The 27,341-nt window shown below is 40.2% G+C and overlaps 1 protein-coding gene across 8 annotated transcripts in view; it reads left to right on the top strand.

Annotated features, from left to right (window-relative positions):
* Nucleotides 1-27,341, top strand: part of KCNT2 (potassium sodium-activated channel subfamily T member 2) — a 296,063-nt gene that overhangs the window by 83,995 nt on the left and 184,727 nt on the right. For all 8 annotated transcript variants that reach the window (XM_048861563.2, XM_048861559.2, XM_048861560.2 and 5 more), the window contains exons 3-9: nucleotides 2,890-2,989; nucleotides 15,562-15,618; nucleotides 16,882-16,930; nucleotides 20,249-20,308; nucleotides 25,613-25,687; nucleotides 26,106-26,189; nucleotides 26,771-26,865. In XM_048861563.2, coding sequence (XP_048717520.2) covers nucleotides 2,890-2,989; nucleotides 15,562-15,618; nucleotides 16,882-16,930; nucleotides 20,249-20,308; nucleotides 25,613-25,687; nucleotides 26,106-26,189; nucleotides 26,771-26,865 — 520 coding nt within the window. The remainder of the gene's footprint in view (nucleotides 1-2,889; nucleotides 2,990-15,561; nucleotides 15,619-16,881; nucleotides 16,931-20,248; nucleotides 20,309-25,612; nucleotides 25,688-26,105; nucleotides 26,190-26,770; nucleotides 26,866-27,341) is intronic.

The following is a 27,341-nucleotide window of genomic DNA, read 5'->3' as shown; positions in this document are numbered from 1 at the left end:
CCCTCCCCCCGCTGTTCCTCAGATGTTCTTTTCAACTGCTGGAAATGACCCACCTTGATTATCACTACAAAAGGTTTCCCCGCCCCCCTCCTGCTGGTAATAGCTCACCTTACCTGATTACTCTCATTACAGTGTGTATGGTAACACCCATTGTTTCATGTTCTCTGTGTATATAATTCTCCCAACTGTATTTTCCACTGAATGCATAAGATGAAGTGACCTGTAGCTCATGAAAGTTTATGCTCAAATACATTTGTTAGTCTCTAAGGTGCCACAAGTCCTCCTTTTCTTTTTGCGGATACAGACTAACACGGCTGCTACTCTGAAACCATCCATTTAGGTTGTATTTCCCTAATTTGTTTATGAGAAGGCATATCAAAAACCTTATTAAAGAACAGATTTTTCTGTAATGAACCTCCAAGGTCTCAGTACAGACCAATGACCAAATGTCCCAGTTAGCGTTTATTTTCTAAATTGATTTATAGGAGGCTTGGATAAGGGGATAAGACTGTGAACTCAAAGGCCCGGCTTCTGCAAACATGCCTGCGCTGATCTTTAAGCATGCAAGTACTCCTTATGTGCTCAAAGTTAAGGATCTGCTGAAGTGTTTGCAGTCTTGGTGCTTAAACCACTAGTTCAAATTCAGCGCTGGTTAGCAGAACAGAAATGCATTATTATTTGATTAGGGTTTGATGGCCTATTTGGTGACAGGATGGTCTCACTTGATGAACATGACTACATTGCACCTGAATGTCTGTAGTCTCTGCAGAGAAGTCAAGGACTTACTTTGCATGGGGACTGAACTCTCTCTGGGGGTTGTTCTAGGTCACATTTGAGGTGCATTGCAGAGCAACATGGGGGAAGTTAACATTGCTATTGTCCATGTGCTCCCAGATAATGTCAGGCACTCTAGTTACCTTTTATAATCAAAATATGACTTCATATAATGATTAAAAGTTGCTGAATTATCAGTAGGGAAATCAGGATGTGTTCCACACACAGATGAACATTTACAGAGCTAAAATAAAAGCACAAAACTGCAGATTGTAGACCTTTGCATTTCATTAACAGAAGGGCTAGACAGATGAGGCCAATACAAAAATGACCTTTATTCTCTCACCTCACCTAATTGCCTACTTATAATAGCCCAGCTGGCATAGCAGCTAGTCCTGCTTAAGCAGATTTCCCCAAAAGGGTTAATTCAGTTAAGAAGTTCTTCCTTCAGCAACAGTTCAAAAAGAAAAAAAAGTAAAGCTTATAACACAGCAATGAATTCGCACATGCCCCAGCCCTCTCACCCTCTGGTCATATCCTCTTTCCTTTTCTATCTCTTCTCCCTGCTCTGGGGAAATCAAGAGTCTGCTGTTAATTAGATTTGATAAGACAGCAGGAGTCTCTAGATAAATGTTGACAAGTCTAATTGCTGGTCACAGCTGTAGGACTTCTCACTGCTTGGGAACCTAGGATGGGGTTTTAACCCCCAGTTTACCAATGCCAAAAGGGGTTAATCTAACCTTCATAATATGAAGGAATCTCCACAGTTAAAATAGCAAACAGTGCTCCATTATAAAGCCTTATTTTCTCTGTCTCTCTCATACACAGATTCTAAGATGTAGTTAAAGTAGACATTGTTCTGAATTTTTCTGTAATTAAGTATACTACTTGTTGAAGGTGGGAAGTGGGGAATGATTTTCAGAAATGTTAACTTTATGTTCAGTTTGGATGCAACTTCCCCCCAAAAACACAAGTTGGTGAAATGCATGGGGGCTCTAGCACTGGGCTAGGGGAGAGAGGGAGTTATGCTCAATAAATAGATTTTACACTCTGCTCTTAGAAGTATGTATACACACAAGGTCATATATAGATATGGAAAAACATAATTGAGCCCTAACATTGCAAACATACAACTGGTTCTATTCAGTACAATGGGCCTATTCACATGCATAAGTGCTAGAAAAATTGGTGTCTTAGCTTACAATGACAAACACTAGTTATCCTATGGTTGACTGGTGCTTACTAATATCCTGCTCCTGCAATCAGATCGGTGTGAGCTCACATCAGTCAATAGAACTCTGAACGGGCACAACTATGGGGATCCAAATTCAGGATTGGAGCCTCGGTCTACAAGTGTACAATTTACTAATGGTTGCTAATGATGTTGCTTTCTACTCATTGGTTTTTGCCAACAGTGTCTATTAGTATAATTACTGGTAACTTTATTTTTAATGTAATTATTAAATGCAAAAAAAAATTACACTTGTGCAATTAAGGCTATACTATCTTTAATTACAAGATCACATGCATATCTTTGGTCCTGATGCTGCAATGAACTCAGAGTCTGATTCAATTACCATTAAGTCAATGGTTCCATTAGGCTTCAGCTGGACCCTCAGAGCAGCAAACACTGTGCTTATGTCGATCCCCTTTGAGTTCAAAGAGGCTTTGCACAGGTGTGGGCATCTGCTCACATGGAAATTACCACCTAATTGGGGCCTGAGCTTGTAGAAGACACTGCATTATATTTGGTTACGTTATTTTAGACCTTGTGTGCAGCACAGTTCAGTGTACACACACACACACACACACACACACACAGGAATAGAGTTAAAATTGTGCCAGGTATTAGTTTTACATTTTCTGACTTTTGTGCCACTTTATCAAAACATTAATATAGTTTAATATTTTATACATTTGGGCAATAATAATACATTTCCTACACAAAGCTATTTCATAAAAACTTCCAAATATTAATATTTGAATACTTGTAGTCACAAGTTCTCTGACTTGAGTTGAAGGCATATCCTGTTCCTTTTAAGTAGTTTTACATTAAAAACATGAATTAAAATCTAAAGAAACTGAATTTGTATTTTCTTTTCTTTTATCAAACAGGTCTCAGAATACGATTGTTCAATTTTTCTCTCAAGTTATTAAGCTGTTTGTTATATATAATTCGAGTGCTCCTGGATGATCCTACACAAGGACATGGATGGTAAGATTTTCTTTTCTATTTGCCCTCTCAAAGTACTTCTTATATTGTACGAAACAGATCAATCATACTTGATGCTTATACATATTTGATGTTCTTCCAGCAGGGATTTGGTTTTAGAATTTATAGATGGTTGTGGTGCAGCATGAATTGCAAATCTAATCCAGTCTTTCTGAGTGAATAAGTATCCAATGAAAATGTAATATGATTTTCTTTCAATCAAAAGCATTTTGCTCCTTATTACGGAAGGTGCTTACTGTATATTTGTTCATATTGTGTAATAGTCTCTGTGGAATGATGTAGCTGTGCCACTGCCCGTATCTTTTTGACAAGTTACCGAATAACATTTCAGATTGTGTCATATACCTTATAAATCAATGAATAAATCATTGCCATATTCCAACTCCTCTGCTTGTACATCCTGCCACAGGTCAGGGCAACTGCACCTCTATTCCCTTTTTATAGTCCACCAAGAGTACCCACTCTCAGACTTCTGGCTCCTCAGCCTGCACCTTTCTTGGATGGAGATGTGCATCTCTCCCCCTCCTGACCAGGGTTTCTTCAGGCTACACAATTTCCTGCCTACACTGTGAGTTTCCCAGCATGTCAGACCATCTAAGTAGACTTGCTTTGCTTTCTCTTCAAAGGTTTTAAGCAACACAGTTGCCCACAATTATAAGTTACCACACAGCTTTTGCTAAGCTGCTTCTTATTTTTAATGAGAAAGCATAACAAAGAAAACATTAAAACAATAAAAGAACTCATACATGCTAAAAGAAAAGTAGTACTTGTGGCACCTTAGAGACTAACCAATTTATTTGAGCATGAGCTTTCGTGAGCTACAGCTCACTTCATCGGATGCATACCATGGAAACTGCAGCAGACTTTATATACACACAGAGATCATGAAACAATACCTCCTCCCACCCCACTGTCCTGCTGGTAATAGCTTATCTAAAGTGATCATCAAGTTGGGCCATTTCCAGCACAAATCCAGGTTTTCTCACCCTCCACCCCCATACACACACAAACTCACTCTCCTGCTGGTAATAGCCCATCCAAAGTGACAACTCTCTACACACTGTGCATGATAATCAAGGTGGGCCATTTCCTGCACAAATCCAGGTTCTCTCATCCCCTCACCCCCCTCCAAAAAACCCCCACACACAAACTCACTATCCTGCTGGTAATAGCTCATCCAAAGTGACCACTCTCCCTACAATGTGCATGGTAATCAAGGTGGGCCATGTCCAGGACAAATCCAGGCTTTCTCACCCTCCCCCCCCCCTTTTTTTTCTGGGACACACACACACACACAAACTCACTCTCCTGCTGGCAATAGCTCATCCAAACTGACCACTCTCCAAGTTTAAATCCAAGTTTAACCAGAACGTCTGGGGGCGGGGCTAGGAAAAAACAAGGGGAAATAGGCTACCTTGCATAATGACTTAGCCACTCCCAGTCTCTATTTAAGCCTAAATTAATAATATCCAATTTGCAAATGAATTCCAATTCAGCAGTTTCTCGCTGGAGTCTGGATTTGAAGTTTTTTTGTTTTAAGATAGCGACCTTCATGTCTGTGATTGCGTGACCAGAGAGATTGAAGTGTTCTCCGACTGGTTTATGAATGTTATAATTCTTGACATCTGATTTGTGTCCATTTATTCTTTTACGTAGAGACTGTCCAGTTTGACCAATGTAAATGGCTGAGGGGCATTGCTGGCACATGATGGCATATATCACATTGGTGGATGTGCAGGTGAACGAGCCTCTGATAGTGTGGCTGATGTTATTAGGCCCTGTGATGGTGTCCCCTGAATAGATATGTGGGCACAGTTGGCAACGGGCTTTGTTGCAAGGATAAGTTCCTGGGTTAGTGGTTCTGTTGTGTGGTATGTGGTTGCTGGTGAGTATTTGCTTCAGGTTGCGGGGCTGTCTGTAGGCAAGGACTGGCCTGTCTCCCAAGATTTGTGAGAGTGTTGGGTCATCCTTTAGGATAGGTTGTAGATCCTTGATGCGTTGGAGGGGTTTTAGTTGGGGGCTGAAGGTGACTGCTAGTGGCGTTCTGTTATTTTCTTTGTTAGGCCTGTCCTGTAGTAGGTGACTTCTGGGAACTCTTCTGGCTCTATCAATCTGTTTCTTCACTTCCGCAGGTGGGTACTGTAGTTGTAAGAAAGCTTGACAGAGATCTTGTAGGTTTTTGTCTCTGTCTGAGGGGTTGGAGCAAATGCGGTTGTATCGCAGAGCTTGGCTGTAGATGATGGATCGTGTGGTGTGGTCAGGGTGAAAGCTGGAGGCATGTAGGTAGGAATAGCGGTCAGTAGGTTTCCCGTATAGGGTGGTGTTTATGTGACCATTGTTTATTAGCACTGTAGTGTCCAGGAAGTGGATCTCTTGTGTGGACTGGACCAGGCTGAGGTTGATGGTGGGATGGAAGTTGTTGAAATCATGGTGGAATTCCTCAAGGGCTTCTTTTCCGTGGGTCCAGATGATGAAGATGTCATCAATATAGCGCAATTAGAGTAGGGGCGTTAGGGGACGAGAGCTGAGGAAGCGTTGTTCTAAGTCAGCCATAAAAATGTTGGCATACTGTGGGGCCATGTGGGTACCCATAGCAGTGCCGCTGATCTGAAGGTATACATTGTCCCCAAATTGTAAAATAGTTATGGGTAAGGACAAAGTCACAAAGTTCAGCCACCAGGTTAGCCGTGACATTATCGGGGATAGTGTTCTTGACGGCTTGTAGTCCATCTTTGTGTGGAATGTTGGTGTAGAGGGCTTCTACATCCATAGTGGCCAGGAGGGTGTTTTCAGGAAGATCACCGATGGATTGAAGTTTCCTCCGGAAGTCAGTGGTGTCTCGAAGGTAGCTGGGAGTGCTGGTAGCGCAAGCTCTGCAATACAACCACATTTGCTCCAACCCCTCAGACAGAGACAAACACCTACAAGATCTCTGTCAAGCTTTCTTACAACTACAGTACCCACCTGCGGAAGTGAAGAAACAGATTGATAGAGCCAGAAGAGTTCCTAGAAGTCACCTACTACCGGACAGGCCTAACAAAGAAAATAACAGAACGCCACTAGCCGTCACCTTCAGCCCCCAACTAAAACCCCTCCAACGCATCAAGGATCTACAACCTATCCTAAAGGATGACCCAACACTCTCACAAATCTTGGGAGACAGGCCAGTCCTTGCCTACAGACAACCCCGCAACCTGAAGCAAATACTCACCAACAACCACATACCACACAACAGAACCACTAGCCCAGGAACCTATCCTTGCAACAAAGCCCGTTGCCAACTGTGCCCACATATCTATGCAGGGGACACCATCACAGGGCCTAATAACATCAGCCACACTATCAGAGGTTCATTCACCTGCACACCCATCAATGTGATATATGCCATCATGTGCCAGCAATGCCCCTCTGCTATGTACATTGGTCAAACTGGACAGTCTCTACGTAAAAGAATAAATGGACACAAATCAGATATCAAGAATTATAAATTCATAAACCAGTTGGAGAACACTTCAATCTCTCTGGTCACGCAATCACAGACATGAAGGTCGCTATCTTAAAACAAAAAAACTTCAAATCCAGACTCCAGTGAGAAACTGCTGAATTGGAATTCATTTGCAAATTGGATATTATTAATTTAGGCTTAAATAGAGACTGGGAGTGGCTAAGTCATTATGCAAGGTAGCCTATTTCCCCTTGTTTTTTCCTAGCCCCGCCCCCAGACGTTCTGGTTAAACTTGGATTTAAACTTGGAGTGGTCAGTTTGGATGAGCTATTGCCAGCAGGAGAGTGAGTTTGTGTGTGTGTGTGTGTGTGTGTGTGTCGGAAAAAAAGGGGGGGGGGAGGGTGAGAAAGCCTGGATTTGTCCTGGACATGGCCCACCTTGATTACCATGCACATTGTAGGGAGAGTGGTCACTTTGGATGAGCTATTACCAGCAGGAGAGTGAGTTTGTGTGTGTATGGGGGTGGGGGGGGGGTGAGAAAACCTGGATTTGTGCTGGAAATGGCCCACCTTGATTATCATGCACATTGTAGGGAGAGTGGTCACTTTGGATGAGCTATTACCAGCAGGATAGTGAGTTTGTGTGTGTGGGTTTTTTGGAGGGGGGTGAGGGGATGAGAGAACCTGGATTTGTGCAGGAAATGGCCCACCTTGATTATCATGCACATTGTGTAGAGAGTTGTCACTTTGGATGGGCTATTACCAGCAGGAGAGTGAGTTTGTGTGTATGGGGGTGGAGGGTGAGAAAACCTGGATTTGTGCTGGAAATGGCCCAACTTGATGATCACTTTAGATAAGCTATTACCAGCAGGACAGTGGGGTGGGAGGAGGTACTGTTTCATGATCTCTGTGTGTATATAAAGTCTGCTGCAGTTTCCACGGTATGCATCCGATGAAGTGAGCTGTAGCTCACGAAAGCTCATGCTCAAATAAATTGGTTAGTCTCTAAGGTGCCACAAGTACTCCTTTTCTTTTTGCGAATACAGACTAACACAGCTGTTACTCTGAAACCTGTCATTCATGCTAGTAAGCTTACCAGAAATCACCCTAACTCCAGCAAGAGCTCTGGTAGGAGTCAGTCCTTCAAACCCTACACAGGCATTTTTCCTGTGATTACAAGTTCATAATAGCCTTGGCTTAGGACAAGCAACACTATGAATCTAGGAGTCACTCTTATACAATTTGAGACTCTGGTCTTCTCCTCTTGTAACAGGTGATCAGCAGACAGAAGTCCCCTTCTCAAGGCAAAGGTTAAAAAGGCTGAGTTCTTGCATAAGTGGAGGGAGTATATTTGCATACGCCACCCCTAGAGGCTTCATGGGAAACTCACTCAACTTTAAGTGTTCATTCTTGCCTCGCACACAGTTTCAAATAGTCTTTTGAAGGTCAGAACACTTCCCAGGGTTTATGCTAGCTATGTCTCCCTCCGGAGATATTACGTGCAATCCCACAATAATATGTAAACATTTGCATTTTTAATAGAATGAATTCCTAAAATATTTAAACTTAATTCAGTACATCTTGGTTTAACTTTATACAGTAAGGTTTGTCTAGGACATTGCAGGAAATAGTCATCTCTAACACATAGCCATCATTTTAGAGGCACAGGGGTAGGGTGATTAGCAGGAGAGGAAGCAGGGACCATGCACTGGGAAGATGTGCAGAAGAACCTGAAGACCCTGCCTTGGAGAGAGCAGGGAGAGACTTGCAAGATGAGGTATCCACCATGCAGACATTCTAAGCTGTGCAGTAATAGAGTGGTGCTGTGGAGCTATTTGTAGCTGGAGCCTGACCCAGTAGCAGAGCTTTAAAGATATTGAGGTGTGAAGCCCCACTCCTGGCAACATCCTCCTACTGCATGTAAAACAGTGTTTCAGTTGTTTCTTTCTCTGCTTGGCTCCCCTTCTCCAGTTTATGAACCACAGCGATGGCTGAATGATTGCGTGCACACTACAGCAGCACTCTGATGTTGCTGCACAACATAGGGCATCAAGTATTAGAGGGGTAGCCATGCTCGTCTGTATCCACAAAAACAATGAGGTGTCCGATGGCACCTTAAAGACTAACACATTTATTTGGGCAAAAGCTTTTGTGGGTAAAAAACCCACTTCTTCAGATGCATGGAGTGAAAATTACAGAGGCAGGCATAAATATACTGACACATGAAGAGAAGGGAGTTACCTTACAAGTGGAGAACCAACGCTGACAGGGCCAATTCAATCAGGGTGGATGTAGTGCACTCCCAATAATTGATGAGGAGGTGTCTTCTATGGAGAAAACACCCATGGATTCTAGAGCAATAGCACAGAGAACCAGCTCTCTGGACACTTCACCCTACTAGCACAGTTCCCCAGTAGCCCTGATGTTCCTAGCTTTCTTCCCTACCTCCCAGTTAGAGCTGGTGGAAATTGGGATTTTTCCCTGTAGGAAACTGACTTTTTGCTGAAAAACACCAAACAAATATTTTGGCCACATTCTTGAATTTCAATTTCCCGATGAATGTCTTAGAAAAGCAGACACTTTTGCAGAAAGTGTGCAGTTAGCTGAAAATCCAGTTTTCCTTTTAAAAAAAGTTGATAGACTTTTTTGATCAGCCCTGCACCTAGTACTGGTGCCCCAATCACTGCAGCCATGGTGCAGAGAGCTGGGAACAGGCATTAGCACTGGCATCGACTCCTACATGGATTTACACTGAAATCTGACAGGTTAAGGGTGAGGCAAGAACAACATACTGTGTTTCATAGGTTTCAGAGTAACAGCCGTGTTAGTCTGTATTCGCAAAAAGAAAAGGAGTACTTGTGGCACCTTAGAGACTAACCAATTTATTTGAGCATAAGCTTTCGTGAGCTACAAGCTTTCCCTAGCTACATTCCCATCACATGAATCCCCAACCGCACAGGATCCTCATAGAGGGAAAAACTGCTGCTCAATCCTTCCACACTTCCTAATCCAGTTTCCACGACTTTCCCTCTCATTCATCAGACTAAATGCTAAGCAGAAAATTTGTGAACTGTAGCCTATAGGCCATATGCCACTGTAAATGAAGTCAGTTTTATTATTCACTTAATGGCAGTAGAATTGATCCCTGTTAGGTCAACAGTGAACATTTTTAGAAGTTCTGATACTGGAATGTTTTATAAAAAGAAAAGCAGAAAATATTGGAAAAATTAAAGAAGCAGAAAGAAATAATGAGATGTAAACTAGAATCTGTATCTGACAAGTCCAGATCTAATAGAGTTAGTGTGCGAGCATAGCTATGGGTCACATTAGAATCAACATGATCTCAATTACAATTCAAACATCACTATTCTTTGTTAACTACAACACTTGCAATTTATGCAGAAACTTAGGGCCAGTCTACGTTACTGCTTAAATCAATGTACCACAGGTCGCTCAGAGGTGTGAAAAAAAAAAAAACACACCCCGCCAGAGTGACACAAGTTACAGTAATTTAAGTGCTGTCCACACTGGCGCTATGTCAGCGGGAGAGGCTGTCCTGCGTCTTCACCAGACGTGCTACAGTGGCAGAACTGCACCGATGTAGCGCTGACATTCCCTTAGAAAATTGCAAGTTACACCACAGTCTAAGGTCACAGTCCTGCAAAGATTCAAGAATGTGTTTAGCTACATGAATGTGTGTACAACAAGGAGTCCAGTGGCACCTTAAAGACTAACAGATTTATTTGGACATAAGCTTTTGTGGGTAAAAAAACACTTCTTCAGATGCATGGAGTGAAAATTACAGATGAAGGCATTATATAATGACAGATGAAGAGAAGGGAGTTACCTGACAAGTGGAGAAGCAGTGTTGACAGGGCCAATTCGATCAGGGTGGATGTAGTCCACTCCCAATAATTGATGAGAAGGTGTCAATTCCAGGAGAGGCAAAGTTGCTTTTGTAATGAGCAGCCACTCCCAATCCCTACTGATGCCCAACTTAATGGTGTTAAATTTGCAAATGAATTTTAGTTCTGCAGTTTCTCTTTGAAGTCTGTTTCTGAAGTTTTTTTGTTCAAGTATAGCCACTTTTAAATCTGTTATAGAATGTCCAGGAAGACTGAAGTGTTCTCCTATTGGCTTTTGTATGTTTTCATTCCATACATTTGAAGAAGTGTTTTTTTACCCATGAAAGCTTATGGTCAAATAAATTTGTTCGTCTTTAAGGTGCCACCGGACTCCTTGTTGTTTTTGTGGATACAGACTAACACAGCTACCCCCGATACATGAATGTGTGTAGTATCATTGACCACTACCATAAGTCAAGTTACTTACAAATGTAAGTGTTTGCTTCGTGAGAGCCAAAGAGTCTTCAACTGCCACTCTAACTAGTCATGGTTAATGCTCTTTTAGTTCCGGTAATGACTATATTGTTATTTGGTTTTCACTCTTTACAGACCGATTGTTTTAACTATTGCCTATTTTTTACTGGCAATAAATGTATTATTGTTGTAATAGAAACAATCCCCCTTCAATCCTTTCTTTTCCTGACTGTCCAGGAGATCTAGCCTATCTTACTTCCCTGTCACTATCCAGAGATAAGGGATGAGTGTGCCCCTCTTCTACCCTGCCCATCTCTATTGCAGAGATATAGGCTGTCAGAGTAATAAAAAACAGTCAATGAGATGGGGACATATTAGTGAAAGGTTCCAAAGATCCTGGTGGTTTCCTAGGGTGGGGGCTGGGGGGGCAACAATCTGTATCATGAGCTCCCTACTGATTTTTCTCGCTCCAGCATGCCCAATCTGGAACAACATAGAAACATACTGTATATTTCACTCTGTCATTTAAGAATACATGCAGTTTATTTCATGATGTGAGTAATTTTGGTAAATTTATTATGTGTGTTCTCAAACATGGATTGTGCCCCAAAAGAGCACTTTCTACAAGATCCTTCAAGCTGTTAAATTTGAGTAGTTTGAGTACAAAACTTCCTAAAACCTAATTACAGTGCAATTTTTTTTTTTTTTATAGTTGAGTTATTCTCTTAAATCCCATTCCTCAATGGGGAACAGCACACGTTTAGGAGTTGAGAACAAATGTGTAATGTGAGAACAGAGAGATGCATGAAAATGAGAAATATGGATGGGGAAACAATAATTTCTAAATCTGTCTCAAGTTATAAACCAAACGTTTTATTTACATACATGCATTAGGCATATTACTGTTGGAAAACAATGTATGCCCTTTTCAATAAGTTAAAAAATACAAATTAATGTAGTTAGAAAAGCTGCACCAGGTGCCTTTTTAAAAGAAAAAGAAAGATCCTATAACTGTATTTGAATAATTTTTCTATCTGGTGTCGATTCTTACAACAATATGGTATAACATAAAGCTGAAACATTTCTGCTTTCTAGACCAGAGTCCAGTTTAAATTAATTCAATTTTCTAGTAAAAGGGAAACAAAAGCAAGAACAAGGAGCAGATATTTTAAAAATTACTGATAGCTTCTGGCATGATGAAGCTGTTGATATTTTTGTATGAAATCTAATGAGTTTGTGATGCTAAAGGAGCGTACTGTAAAGCACGTGTAAGTTTCTTACTTCTGAATATGTGCTATATTTTAAAAGATGAGGTAGGCAGTAATCACCCCAATGCTCATTGCTTGAAGGTACCCTTAGATATCTCTGTATTCACATACAGCAATATATTTGTATGTTGCAAGCTATGGTAATTCTCCAGGCCTTGCCTAAACTACTTGTTCTTTGATTCTAAATATCTAATAATTAACCAGCCGGGGAATGCATGTCCCTTCACTCTGTTGTCACATTAGAACATAAGAACAGCCACGCTGGGTCAGATCAAAGGTCCATCTAAGCCCAGTATCCTGTCTTCTGACAGTGGCCAAAGCCAGGTGCCCCAGAGAGAATGATCAGAACAGGTAATCATCAAGTAATCCATTCCCTGTCGCCCATTCCCGGCTTCTGGCAAACAAAGACTAGGGACACCATCCCTGCACATCCTGGCTAATAACCGTCAATTAATTTATCTAGTTCTTTTTTGAAGCCTGTTATAGTCTTGGCCTTCACAACATCCTCTGGCAAAAATGTTCCAGGGGTTGACTGTGCGTAGTGTGAAAAAAGTACTTCCTTTTGTTTGTTTTAAACCTGCTACCTATTAATTTCATTTGGTGACCCCTAGTTCTTGTGTTATGAGAAGGAATAAATAGCACTTCCTTATTTACTTTCTCCACACCAGTCATGATTTTATAGACCTCTATCATATCTCCCCCTAGTCATCTCTTTTCCAAGGTGAAAAGTCTCAGTCTTATTAATCTTTCCTCATTCGGAAGGTGTTCTATACCCCCAATCATTTTTGTTGCCCTTTTCTGAACCTTTTCCAATTCCAATATATCTTCTTTGAGATGGAGCGACCAGATCTCCATGCAGTGTTCAAGATATGGGCATACCATGGATTTAGATAGAGGCAATATGATATTTTCGGTCTTATTATCTGTCCTTTTCTTCATGATTCCCAACATTCTGTTTGCTTTTTTGACTGCTACTGCACATTGAGTGGATGTTTTCAGAGACCAATCCACAATGACTCCAAGATCTCTTTCTTGAGGGGTAACAGCTAATTTATACTCCATTATTTCATATGTATAGTTGGGATTATGTTTTCCAATGTGCATTACTTTGCATTTATCAACATTGAATTTCATCTGCCATTTTGTTGCCCAGTCACCCAGTTCTGAGAGATCCTTTTGTAGCTCTTCACAACCAGTTACCAATCCATGGGAGGACCTTCCCTCTTATCCCATGACAGCTTACTTTCCTTAAGAGCTTTTGCTGAGGGACCTTGCCAAAGGCTTTCTGAAAATTTAAGTACGCTATATCCACAGGATCCCCCTTGCCCACATGCTTGTTGACCCCCTAGTAGATTGGTGAGGCATGATTTCCCTTTACAAAAACCATGTTGACTCTTCCCCCCCCAAAATTATGTTCATCTATGTGTCTGACAATTTTGTTCTTCACTACAATTTCAACCAGTTTGCTCGGTACTGAAGTCAGGCTTACAGGCCTGTAATTGCCAGGATCACCTCTGGAGCCCTTTTTAAAAATTGGCATCACATTAGCTATCCTTCAGTCATTTGGCACAGAAGCTGATTTAAATGATAGGTTACAGACTACAGTTAGTAGTTCTACAATTTCACATTTGAGTTCCTGAATATCATCTGGTCCTGCTGACGTATTACTGTTTAGTTTATCCATTTGTTCCAAAACCTCCTCTAAGGACACGTCAATCTGGGACAGTTCCTTGGATTTGTCACCTAAAAAGAATGGCTCAGGTTTGGGAATCTCCCTCACATCTTCAGCCATGCAAAAAAATGATTTAGTTTCTCCTCAATGGCCTTATCATCCTGGAGTGCTCCTTTAGCATCTCGATTGCCCAGTGGCCCCACTGGTTTAGCAGGCTTCCTGCTTCTGATGTACTTTAAAACAATTGCTATTACTTTATTTTACATTACATATTACGTTATGTTTTGCTAAATATATTTCAACACACTATTTAAACTTGCTTCTCTCTACCACCCATCTGTCTTCTTTCCTCCTAGGAATTTCACAGATAGATCACTTTGTGTATGCTCACCAAGGCCCTGATTCTGCCAACTGTTCTACATAGGCAGACCCCTATGCCTGCAGAATCAGGGCCTAACCAACTGCTTGTGTCACATTCTTAGAAGTGCTGTGTTTTGGAGAGATTGTATCTGGCCATAACATCACAGTACTAACCAACGACCCACCATATGTGCTATTACGATGGCTAGCACCTTGAATTGTAAAACATATTCTGGGCCTGTTATTGTCTACAGCTTCCTGGTAGTAAGATCTAGGATCTTAGGATGCATTTTAAAAATGCATAAACCAACTACTGAGCTTGAGAGGGGTTTTTTGGGGGGGTGCTAGACAAGCCCCTAAAAAAAACCACCACCACGCTTTGTGGCTTGTAAGGGATCAAACCAACAAAGTTACTGGACAAAACTGCTTGGTAAATAAGGAAGGTAGGTAATGGAGCCAAATGAAACTACCACCCCCCAATGGCAGTAGAAGGAACAGAACCTGGGAAATGTCTCTCTGTGGTCTTGCCACCCAGCAAATCCATGACATTTCCTTCAGAAATCCCCATGGGAGAAAAATACTGCTTATTTCTGAAATTACTTTTGATCAGCAGCTTCCCCCCACCCCTCATCAGCCAGAACAAGAATACAAAGGCATGATCAATGAGTCAATGGCAACAAGGGTGGATAGGCCTTCCATGTGGATGCCATAAAATCCATGGGTTTATCTGAGGATCCTCCTCACCCTCACAAATAGAAAAACATGCCCACTACTTATATCTGGTCCACAAATCACTCCAGACCTCCTGAACCTGCATGAAGGGGGAAGAGAGTTCTATTTTCCACAGTTTAAAAGTTAAGGAAATATTTACTTTCCCCATGCATGTAGTTGTGTTGGAGGGGATGGCTTGCTCTATGAATACAAGACAGGAACACACACACACATATATATAGTTGTTTTTTCTACACATATGCCACTAGTCTCTCACTGAAATAACCAGAGATTAAAGATATCCCTACTAGAAGATTGGAACTGTAGTCTGGTGCAATCTTTTTTCCTGAGATTATGGAAATTGTACTTGCCAGTGCTTCCTAAGCCTGCTTGATAGAATTACTGGTATTTTCAGCACTTCATTCATGCTTCGTCCTTTGCAAGTACCCCATTTTTTTGTTCATCTCTTTAGATTTTTATATTAGATCACATTTGAAAATAAATCTTCTTAAAACAAAAAATGTGTCTGCCCTTTAGTGATGGGAATTTATGTGTCTAAAATACACACTGAATTAGTTGGTCAAAGAGATTTGGCTTGTTTTGAATATCTCTTTCTCAGTGCCTGTCACAACTGCATGGTGTTAGATGTATTATATAGAACAGTGTTACCTAAAAAATTAACTCCTGCCCATTTCCCCCCCGCCCCAAATCTTTTTAAAATTGTGTTTCCATATACATCTGGACATGGGCTTTGTGTGTGGATTTGTTGACTTCTGGCAGCAAGGAATTAAACAGGGGCTGTTCCAGTCAAAACTACACACCGACAAAGATTGATTGGTGAGTTCCAGATTTTTTTATTTTTGTTAAAAAACATAACAGTGATCTATTTTGGGTACAAATAACCATATAATGTGATTTCTTTAGTGCATATGCAGAAAAAGTTATGTGCATCAATGAAGGATAAACAGTCCATAGTAGCAAAACTGTCTGAATCCTACAGCCTTTCTGGACACATTTGAACTATGTTGATGAAGCCATAAAATTCCTTCAGAGAATTTCTTACCCCACAGAATTAATTTCACTCAGTAACTCTGAGATCCTGGCAAAGAAACACACCCTTCCTGCAGGATTGGTTGGATTTTAAGGCTCCAGAACAGTGGGAACAAGTCATCTCAAATACCATGTCTTTGGAGACCCAAAGATGGGTTCAGTATTGTGAATAATTGCCTATATCTGGACAAGTGAATACCACCATGTTAGATGCAGAAGTCATGACTTCCAGATGATCAGGACTATTTGGATTCTAGACATTTATTTTCTTACTGAGATAGAAAATACATTATTACATAGTCTATGGTAGCACTGACCAACGGTAACACATGCCTACTTTCACTGGTACTGTATCAAGAATGCTTTTTGTTTTGTTGAAATGGTAAGTACTTAATGAAGGAGATGAATTTCACCAATACAAACAGTTTCTTAGGAAAAAAATCATAAATAATGGAGTTTTGCAACTGAAAAGAGTAAATATTTCCAGTTTCAGAACCAATGCAAATAAATGTTCACTAATGTGGCTACTAGTTAATAAAACTATGCATCTGTACATAATAGAAAGCAAAAGAGAAAATACTGGCAAAGAATGTGATTAGATTTGTTTTTTCTGCCACAAATTAATAGTTTCAAATGAAGGACAGTTTCCCTCTGCCTCTTTCAAATGCATACATCATATTATTTCCTCTAGTATCAAAGGACCTGAACTAGTGTTCACTGAAATCAACACTAACTTTTGATTGATTTCATTGACTGTTAGATTAGTCCCCAAAAAAGTCAGTGACTGCTTCTAGGTTAGAAAGACAATTGGATTATCAGTGCTGAGTGACAAGTTACCCATATAAAAATATGGGGAAGTGATTAACTATTTCACACCACTCCAAATACTGATCATCTGGCTTTTATATTTAATTATGTTAAAAATGGCAGCTGATGCAAAGCCCATTGAAATTAATGGATATCAATCCCTTGACTTTGTTGGGCTTTGGATCAGCCCCATAAGCACCATTTGATGAGTGTCACATTTATTGTGTCATTGTGATTCAACAGGTCTCCAATTATTTGGGTGAACAGAAGCTTGCCTTTATGGGGATTACAGGTAATGTATAATTAGGACATTTTTAGCAATTATATTTTTATAGCCCACCTGGATTTTTAATACTTCTGAGAAGCTAATATATATATAGAAAGGGTAGCAAACAAAATTCTACTTCCTTGGCAGCCCACTATAGTTATAAATCTAAACAAATTAAAGTGACTTAAAGCAAACTCAGTTTCAACCTTTATATGATGTTAAGTGTTACACTACTCTGGAACAGTGGTTCCCAAACTTGTTCTGCCGTTTGTGCAGGGAAAGCCCCTGGCGGGCCGCGCCAGTTTGTTTACCTGCCGCGTCCACAGGTTCGGCCGATCATGGCTCCCAGTGGCCGCGGTTTGCTGCTCCAGGCCAATGGGAGCTGCTGGAAGCAGCGGCCAGTACATCCCTTGGCCCGCGCCGCTTCCAGCAGCTCCCATTGGCCTGGAGCAGCAAACCACAGCCACTCGGAGCCGTGATCAGGCAAACCTGCGGACACGGCGGGTAAACAAACTGGCCCAGCCCATCAGTGGCTTTCCCTGCACAAGCGGCAGAACAAGTATGGGAACCACTGCTCTGGAGCATGTGTATTTATAGTAAAGTATTGTAGGTCAAGAGAATAAGAAAGTTTTAATATTCTGTAAGTAGTTTTCCTTCGAACTAAACTGGACCCAATCTTGCAGCCTTTTCTAAGAGCTTGTCTAGCCCTCTCATCAACATAGTGCTCTCTACACCAGGAGTTAGGTCGGTATAACTGCGTTGCTTAGGGGTGTTGATTTTCCACACCCAAGCAATGTAGTTATACTGACATAAGTTGGTAGTGTAGACCACGGTTGAGGTTATAAGGCCACATCTATACTGCCACTTATGTTGGCAAAACTTATGTCACTCAGGAATGTGAATATTCTAACCTCAAGTGAGAGAAATCATACCAGCATAAGTGGTAGTGTGCACAGTGCTATGTCGGTGGGAGCTCTCCTGCTGACATAGCTACTGCCGCTCGTTGGGGGTGGCTTAATTATGCTGATGGGAGACCTGACAGCACCAAGCGGCTACATAAGAGATCTTACAGCGGCGTAGCTGCATTGGTACAGCTATGCTGCTGTAAGCTCTCTACTGTCGACATAACCTGAGTTTCAACTTCTTTGCCGGAAGACTAAGCTCTTGCAATGGGTTCTATTTGGGTCTATACCTTCAATCCACAAGGAAGCCAAAGCTAGTGCAGAATATGGCAGTCCACACAGTAAGTGGAGAATCTTGTTACGAGTACATTACACCAGTGCTTTGTGATCTGCACTGGCTGCCTGTGGGTTTCCAAATGCAGTTTAAGCTGTTGGTTTTCACTCACAAAGCCCTAAGTGGTATCGGACCTGCCTATCTGAGAGATTGCCTTTCCTCACTGCTGCAGGAGAGATCTATGGTGGCACTCAAATTTGATCATCCTTCCCCTCAGTAAAGAATAATGGATTGCTACTAGGATATTCTCTGTGAGGGGTCCTCTCTTGGCTTTGGCAGATGATCCCCATCCTGATCCAAAATAGTCTGGATTTGTTAATCTTCTAGGCACACTTCAAGAGGAGGGAGATATTGTTTAAGAAATGTCATTTCAGGTTTTCATTTTTCAAATCTGAATGGCGCTATTATATAGTTTATTTAGTTGTATTATGTGGGATTGCTGCTGTCTCTTGTCTGTTATATGGCTTGTCTTTTAAGTAGGTGCCTTTCTGGTTTCTAATCTAAAATAAATAAAAAAGTTATGGGATTTCAGGTGCTCAGCACATTGGAATCAGGCCCATAGTTATTAAACTTTCTGAAAATAAGCTATTGCTTTGCATTAAGTTAATAAGCTATTGCTTTGAATTAAGTTAAGAGCAAAACTTTGAAGATAGTTGTGGGAGTTCTCCCTAAATAATTCATTTTTCTATTAAGGATTCCTGAACCATCTAGTATAATTATGGTATTATATTTTTGCACTACGCTCAGTACAAATATGTTTTGGTGAATTCTATCTCTGTGTAATACAGTTGTTTATTAAAGCAACATTTCTCTGATGGAGATAACTTTTGAATATTTGTTTAAAATACGCAATCTGAGCAAATAAAGTTTGACGTAGACATCTAGATTACTTTCTATATTTATCTTAAGCTGTTGAGACATAGCCTTAATAGTTTATGGTGCTGGTTTTCGACTTATTCTTATACTGTAAACCTATGCTAGTCAATGAACACAGGAAGATAGATATAAACACAAAATAGGAGGAGATATATATTATATATAAAATGTTATATAGTAACAGCAAACTAAATTCCACTTTTATGCAAGATAAAAAACTTCACTTTAGCTGGAGCAATGCTAACTACTGTAAGAGTGAAATGTTTTTGTGATTTTTTAAAATATATTTTCTAATTCACACCATCTATTTTGAATCTTGATAATGTAATTTCTAATTTCAAGTGCAAGTAGTACAGGATGTTAAGCTTTCATTAGTAGTGAGCATTAATTTTAAATTAGGAATAGAGACTAATTTGATTCCAGACTCCAGATTAAGTTATACAAATGTATAAATAGTAAAATTTTTAATGTAATGTATGCACAAGCTTAAGCTGGTTTTGTGATTAGTTTTAAAAGACATTGGGGAGTATATATGCAATGTGTCAACCAAATAGATATTTACTAGTTTAAGACAGGTCACTGACCTTGTATATATGCCCATTAGTTCAACAGAAACTGATTTAAACAATGCAATTTACCATCTCTCTTTTGCAGTGTTTTAAGACTTTTGGGGAGAGGGGGTTATAATTATGACCCACACACACTAAGAAAAATAACATTTCAGTGTAATGTTTGGAAAAGGTCATGACTCCCTCCCACCATTTGTCTTATTTTTTAAACACATTCCTTATACTTTGTCATCTCAAAATGGGACAAGTCCTGGAAGTTGCCAAAAGCCTGCCAGTTGCAGCATGGCACAGAGACAGGTTGCTTTTATTTGACCTTCCCTAAAAATCCATGGAGACACCATTCTGGAGACCTTCTAAAACAATATTCATGGAGGAGATTTTGAGGGCAGCGCCTAGCAGACAACAGGACTTAGGACAAGTGCAGGGTGTAAATACTAATGGATCATTCATCAGGAACAGGGCTTTTTTCAGCACATACCGTGATAAGAGGTTTTAAGATTAGAACTAAGCTTTAGTGCTTAAAGATAGGTTGAGAAGAGTTCTTCACCATAGATCAGCTAGTTTTATCTTTAAACTTTCAATTTAATTCTTCAGGTCCTTTTTGCTTTAATTACATTACTAACTCTACATTAACATATATATTTATATATCATTATGTTAGGTTTCAGTGGCTTTGATAAGTCTGTTTGAAACAATGCTGCTGGGTTATCTGAGCTACAAGGTAAGGCCTATTGGATTTATTCTTTGGAATCAATTCTCCATTTGATAGATTTCTCTTAATGCTAAGGGCAGTTTACACATGCTCATTGACAAGAGACAAGATCCCTTTGTAAGGCAGTTTACTACTTACAGGTTGACTGAAAGATAAAAATGATTATCTTTCAATTACCTGTGACTAATTGGTCAAGAAAAATGTTACTTATAATTACACTGAAGTGCATGACTCATTCATGATTTATGAAGTTTACGATGGGTCTGAATGAAAGCCCATGAAGTCAATGGCAGTCTTTTCATTGACTTCAGTGAGGTTTTAATCAGCCCAATGCTTACTTAAGAAAAGCTGTAGAGGACTGAGAAATATCATGGTACCAAAAAGGTGAAGGAAGAAATAGGCATCCAGATGCTCAGCTAATGTAAATCGCCTCCCCCCCCCCCAATCAAATTTAGTGGCACTACTTCAATTTACACCAGCTGAGGACCTGACAAGTAGCACTGTATAGATTTGTAATGAATATAGATTTGCCAAAATAGGGCAACAATTTGGGGGCAAATTACTGACGTCTTTTTTCTGAAGATGTGTTATCTACATCTCCCAACAGGTGCCAAGGTCATTCAGGAAATGGTGTTGATTCAGCAATTCCTTCTGATGCTGGATTGGCATTAGGGAGCACTGTGCTGTTGGAAAGGCTATCTTTCATGAAAATGAAAGCCATGGTCTTGACTGCTTTTACTTCATTACAAATCAGACAGCACTTTTCAGAAGAATGGGAGTGTTAGGTGTTACATTCTAATTTGGACGATTGCACTCTGCTAATTTAAATGTTCACAACCTTTTATTTGGATAGTGTATTATTCTCTACTTCCTGCCCTAAGCCACTGGATAGGCTTGCAGTTAACAGTAAAATATATATATATATATATATATAAAACTTTCATTCCAGCTGGGCTGCATTTTATTAGTGGATGAAGTGATAAACTTTATTACAAGGAGGAGGGAGAAAAGTTATTCTCCATAGCCTCTGAGGATAGGACAAGAAGCAATGGGCTTAAATTGCAGCAAGGGCAGTTTAGGTTGGACATTAGGAAAAATTTCCTAATTGTCAGGGTGCTTAAGCACTGGAATAAGTTGCCCAGGGAGGCTGTGGAATCTCCATCATTGGAGATTTTTAAGAGCAGGTTAGACAAACACGGTCAGGGATGGTCTAGATGAAACTTAGTCCTACCACGAGTGCAGGGGACTAGATTAGATGACCTCTCTAGGTCGCTTCCAGTCCTATGAGTCTATGATTTATGTACATCCAAAGTATTCAGGGAGCCTTTGGAATGAAAAGCTGTAAATAGGCACCTTGCCTCAGATCCACAAAGGTATTTAGGCCCCTAACTTCCATTTATGTCAAAGAAGTTAGGAGATTAAATACCTTTGTGGATCTGGGCCTTTGGTACTTTTGAAAATCCCACTAGGCATCTTTGTTTAATTGTCTAAATACCTTTTGAAAATCTGCTCCTTTGGCCTAGCAATGCCGAACAGAGCAATGCCTAAATACCTTTGAAAATCTGTGACTAAAATTATTGCAAGAGGCAATTGAAGAAAGTAAATGTAAAGGCAAGAGAGGCCTACCTTTGTGTCTGGGCTTAAATGGTATAATGCAAAAGCAGAAAGTCTGACAGATCTATAGAGGATGGCATATTGTCTCAAACAGCCTTTCTTGTTTCTCAAATGTATTAGGTATCATAATAATCAGAGCAGAGGACTGGAAGTCAGAAATCTTGAGTTTCACTTACAATTCTTCTACTGCCTCTCTGTGTTGGTTAGAGACAATTTTCAAAGGTGTCATTTGGCGGGGGGGTATAATCATATCTCTATGGTCTTATTTTTCCAATATGTGGAGTACCCTCAACTCTCTCTGACATCAGTTCAAGTTGTTGCTGCACAATATCTCTGGAAAACTTTTTTAAAAAAATCAAGGTCCAGTTATCTGAAATTGGGCACTCAGGAATCGAGGCACACACAAATAGAGGGCAATTTTGAAAATATGGGGCCATATTTGTCTGCACCTCAGCTATTCCAACTCTAAACTAGGGATCTTTGCAAAATGCTTTGAGATCTGCTGATGAATGCAAGAACAAACTATTATACATTTGTCTTTGTTTTTTTCCTTAAAATGTCAAGTTCTCATTAGTTATATTTTTCTAATGTTTTCGTCAGAATTTCCTCACATAATTTGCCCTTTAATTTTTATTATGTGCTATTACAGTGAATTGTAAGAAGTCTGCATTTTGAGCTGTTTTGATAAAACAGTAAAATAAATGTCACCAAACAAAACAAGAAAAGGCTTTATTTTAAAAGTTTAAATATCTCATTGTGTGAAATGAGAGCATTTTGTGCTTTTAGTCTATGAGTCAATGGTATTTAATAACTAGTCAATCCATCAGAGTCACAGAGTAATAGTTTATTATACTTATCAAGTGATGATTGCCAGAAATGTTTTTCAAAGAGTGTAACATTTTTAATAATCTTAAAACTGGCTACTAAATTATACCTGATAAAAAGCAGCTAGTACTGTTTATATAAATTAGGCATTGTCCATTATAAATATAAGTCTCTTGGTGGAAAAAATAGTACAATGAAAAACAACTGGTGCCAACATACTGTTTATAAAGCAATGCCACTTTTCATTCTAAAGTTATTGGGCCAGATTTTCTAGGGCCTTGAACTTGTGTAGTTTACACCTGTGCAAACTTTATATACATAACTATTTTATCTAGCATTTTATCCCTACGCCTACTTTGCTTTTAAATGAGTACACAAAAGCAATGGTGAATCAGTTCCCTAAAGTAGTTCTTTATATCCCTGGAAAGTGGGTATAAAAATGCCATCCTGTTTTGGTAGCAATTTATATCCACTTTACAAGTATAGTAAATTACTATGCAGAAGAATGTCCATATTGAGTCAGACCAACGATTCATTTGGCCCAGTATCTTTTCTTCCAACAACAGCCAATGCCAGGTGCTTCAGAAGAAATGAACAGATCAGGGCAATCATCAACTGATCCATCCTGTTGTCCACTGCCACCTTTTGGCAGTCAGAGGCTTAGGGGCACCCAGAGCATGGGGTTGCATCCCTGACCATCTTGGTTAATAGCTATTAATGGGTCTATCCTCTATGAACTTATCAAATTCTTTTTTGAACTAGTAATAGTTTGGCTCTCACAACATCCCCTGGCAATGAGTTCCGCATGGTACAGGTCAGTGGAGAATCAGTCCCATAGGATCAGATAATGAGAAGTTGTACATTTCCTGAAGTGATTATTTTTATATCAGAGATCTGCATGGAGGCTAACCGTCCTACTTGATCTATTAACTTTAGGGCAGGTCTCTCACAATAATATACATATCTGCTCCCCATAACACTGTCTGCCAGACCCAAGACAGATCCTGTGTGATAGAACACAAGCTTTGTTCCAACAATCTGCAAGATTGAGAACCAGGTAGCAGCAGGATCTGCATGTCCAGAATCCCAAATAAAGAACTTCCTTTGTGTTTAATACACTTGTGTCCTTTTTTCTCTCTTGTGATGGACACTACCAATACAGTGAAATCTGTAGCAGCTGATCATCCTTTGTTAGGAAGCATAAAGAGAAGTCCCCTAGACAGGAAAATAAGCGAAGATATTTGTTCAGTAGGAATACATGGTGGGTGAGTTTATAATGAATTAAAAAATTGAAATTCAAATTTCATTTATTTTTTATTGTGCCCACAGTTAAATACAACCACAGCCTTTAATCATCCTTCTTCCATCACTTCTGTGTACATTTACCACACAGAACATTTAAAACTATCCAACTATAGTCTCATTCATCTGTCAAAATACAATTCTTCTGGCACTATAGCAGCAGTGGCTTCTGGAGATGAAGGTGTGTGTGGGGTGGGGGGGTGGGAGGAGAGATTAGAGAATTTCCTTTTTGCACAACAAAGCTTGTATTTAGCATTCAGTGACTGAGTCCAAAGATAGAATAATGAGGATTAATTAATTTGTTGAAATAAATGTCAGATCATTTATGTCTATTTTTAATTTATCCTACTACACTTCAAATTCTTGAGATATTGACAAGATCTATTCCACAGTGTACATGCTGCAGTATTACATTAACTAGTACGAGCTACATGAACTTTACCTTTGTGAAGAGTCCCTGGGAGCTGGATTCACAAGAGGACTTGGGTGCCTAAATCCCAGAATCGGGACCCACTGGGATTCACTGCTCAGCAACCCCCAAACCTTGTAGGTGCTTAAAATCGCCCGCACCTACATTTTTGGCATAAAAGTTCCCTAAGGGACCTTTGCTTCTGCCTCTGAGCATATGCAGCACAGTCCGACATTAGGGATCCAGACACCCAAGCCCTAAAGCAAGACACAAACCGGGGGAAGATAGGTATTCCTCTGCCTAACTCACCTGCAGGGCCCAATCTGGTAAACAGGTTCAGACCTCGCCTGCTAGATTTGGCACTTCTAGGTGATCTTACACAAAAGAGGGGGTGGAGAAGAGGATCTCCCTCTTAACCTTTAGCCCAGCAGTGAGTGTTCTCATCTGGGATGTGGGAGATCTCAAACCCAAGCTGTCTCTCCACCTGAGAGGGAAAAGAGATTTCAACTGGAATCTGCTGTCTCTCAGGTGATGGCCTTAGTCACTGAGCTATGGGATATTCTTAGTATCTCCTGTTGAAGATGTTCCACTGTGAATACATTTTTAAAAAGTCATTGGAGCAGGAGGTCTGGATCCTGGGTCTCCTGCCCTCCAGGTGAGAGCTCAAACCACTAGACTACAGAGTTACTCACACACTTTCTTACTCTCTTTGGCCCAGTGTTTAATCCACAGTTCAACAACTTCAGTACTGAAAGAATCACTGAGCCAAATATCACTGCCTATTCCACAGGGATAGCAGACTCCTGACAGAGTGATCTGGAGAGAGCTCTGTGAGGGAAGTCTCATGGAGTTTTCCCCTGCTGCTGGCCCCTATTTTAACTTCCCTGAGATATAAACAGAAAAGTGTTATGTTCTCTCATTTACCTAATCTATTGTATTCTCTCCACCCACTCACCAGTAGGAACACTAGTGCCAAATCCTGCAGTCCTTTCTCAGGCACGACTCCCAATGACATCAATGGGAGCCTTGCCTACCACAGGATTAGGCACTTGGTCTTTTCAGAATGTTGCATATTTGTACATTGTTTGGGATGAATGGTCTCTACTGTGTAACTCAGTGAAAGTCTGTTTCTGAAGTTTGGTATGTTCTGTTGTTTTAAAAAGGGAAACCTCTGGGAACAAGTTTTGCGAATACCCTTCCTCCTGGAAATAATCAACGCTGTCCCCTTTATCATTACAGTAAGTATCTGAATTAAGTGTCAGTGTCCATACCTGGGTGGGATTATGGGTCTGCTGAAGTCTCTGTTGACCTGTATGAGTGATGAGCAGGCCCTATTGGAGAGGCTAATTTAGCAAACTATGTTTTTCTTCTTGAAAAAAAATATTTAAAAAAGCCACACAGCTAACAATGCAATGAGCAAGATAAACCAGTTAGATGTAAAAGCAGAGAAAACTTGCATGGTAAAATGTTATCTATACTGTAAACTACCTATCTCAGTCACATGCTTTTGGGTATCATATATATTATACACAAAGGAGTAATGTAGTTACCAGTTTTTACATCAGGAGTACACAATTTTATAAACACTGAATTGGATGTAGTTTCTTGGACAGAAAAGCTGTTAAGATGTATTTATGTTTATTTCACCCTCCTCAGATTTTCTGGCCTGCACTAAGAAACATATTTATTCCAGTATTTTTAAATTGCTGGCTTGCCAAACATGCTTTGGAGAACATGATTGTAAGTATGACCAAAAATAGTTAGGCAAGAATAACTTTTTTTTAAAAATGTCCATTTCTGAGTCTGTTGTCTTCAGCAAGGCTGTTGCTTTCTGGTCAGGGGACAAATTTGTCATGAGATTAATCACTTTCACAATTCAATCATGGAAATGCTTCTACATTTTGTTGTATCACCATATCAAATTTGGAAATATTTTCCAGTAGTTCCTCAGTTGGTGGAAACTGGCACATCACTGACTTCCAACAAGGGAAGTTCCCTGAACGGCCAACTCTTATGCCACTCACATGTATTCTCTGCATCAGGGGTCTAAAGAGCTGCTATGCCCCAGTTACTCCTGACTGGCATACGGAACCATCTGGGCCAGCTGATTAAATTTAGCACAGACTCCAGGATGCTCTAAACTATGCCAGGGTGGTCAACTGACAACAGCTGACTACTTTGTACCACACACTGTGCTCAGCAAATTTTAAGTGCGTTTGGGCCGTTGTATCTTATCAAAATATCATGGAACTATTGTATAGGATCAGCAGATGCATTATTTAAAAAAACCCATAACCAACCTGCTTTTTCTGTTAATATAGAATGATCTCCATAGAGCCATTCAACGTACACAGTCTGCAATGTTTAACCAAGTTCTTATTTTAATATCCACATTGCTGTGTCTTATCTTCACCTGGTAAGTAGCAGATGTTTATTCTTACACATTACATTTTCTAATTTAAGCACATCGTATTAAAACAGATATAGTAGGAATATTGTTTGTTAAGAGATAATGTTGTTCCCATGCAAGGTTTTAATTAACAGGTAGGTCCAAGGCAGTGTTGATGTAGTGAGGTTGGGTGAAAAGGGGGCTAGAGTTATTCTAATTCTTATGAAAATTAGACTTGTGCAAACACATCAGTAGAAAAAAATGTAGAGCACTACTTCTGATCTCAGGGAGAAAGTTACTCAAGTACATTGGGCCCCCTGCACAGCTCCCCAAACAACTTGAGCCCTACTGTGGGGCTATAAAAGGGAAGAGGTTGGGGCTGGACTGGCACCTAGTGGGTCTTCTTGTCCCTGTGCTCTGTGAAGATGCTCCCCACTGTAGCCTTCGTTAGACTGGTGAGACAGGTCAGGGAAGGGTCCACAGTATCAATACTTTGGCAACTC

Source organism: Caretta caretta, chromosome 8, assembly GCF_965140235.1.
Source record: "Caretta caretta isolate rCarCar2 chromosome 8, rCarCar1.hap1, whole genome shotgun sequence".
Taxonomy (NCBI): Eukaryota; Metazoa; Chordata; order Testudines; family Cheloniidae; genus Caretta; species Caretta caretta.
The sequence above is the reverse complement of the archived record's forward strand: the minus strand, read 5'-3'. Positions and strand labels throughout refer to the sequence as shown.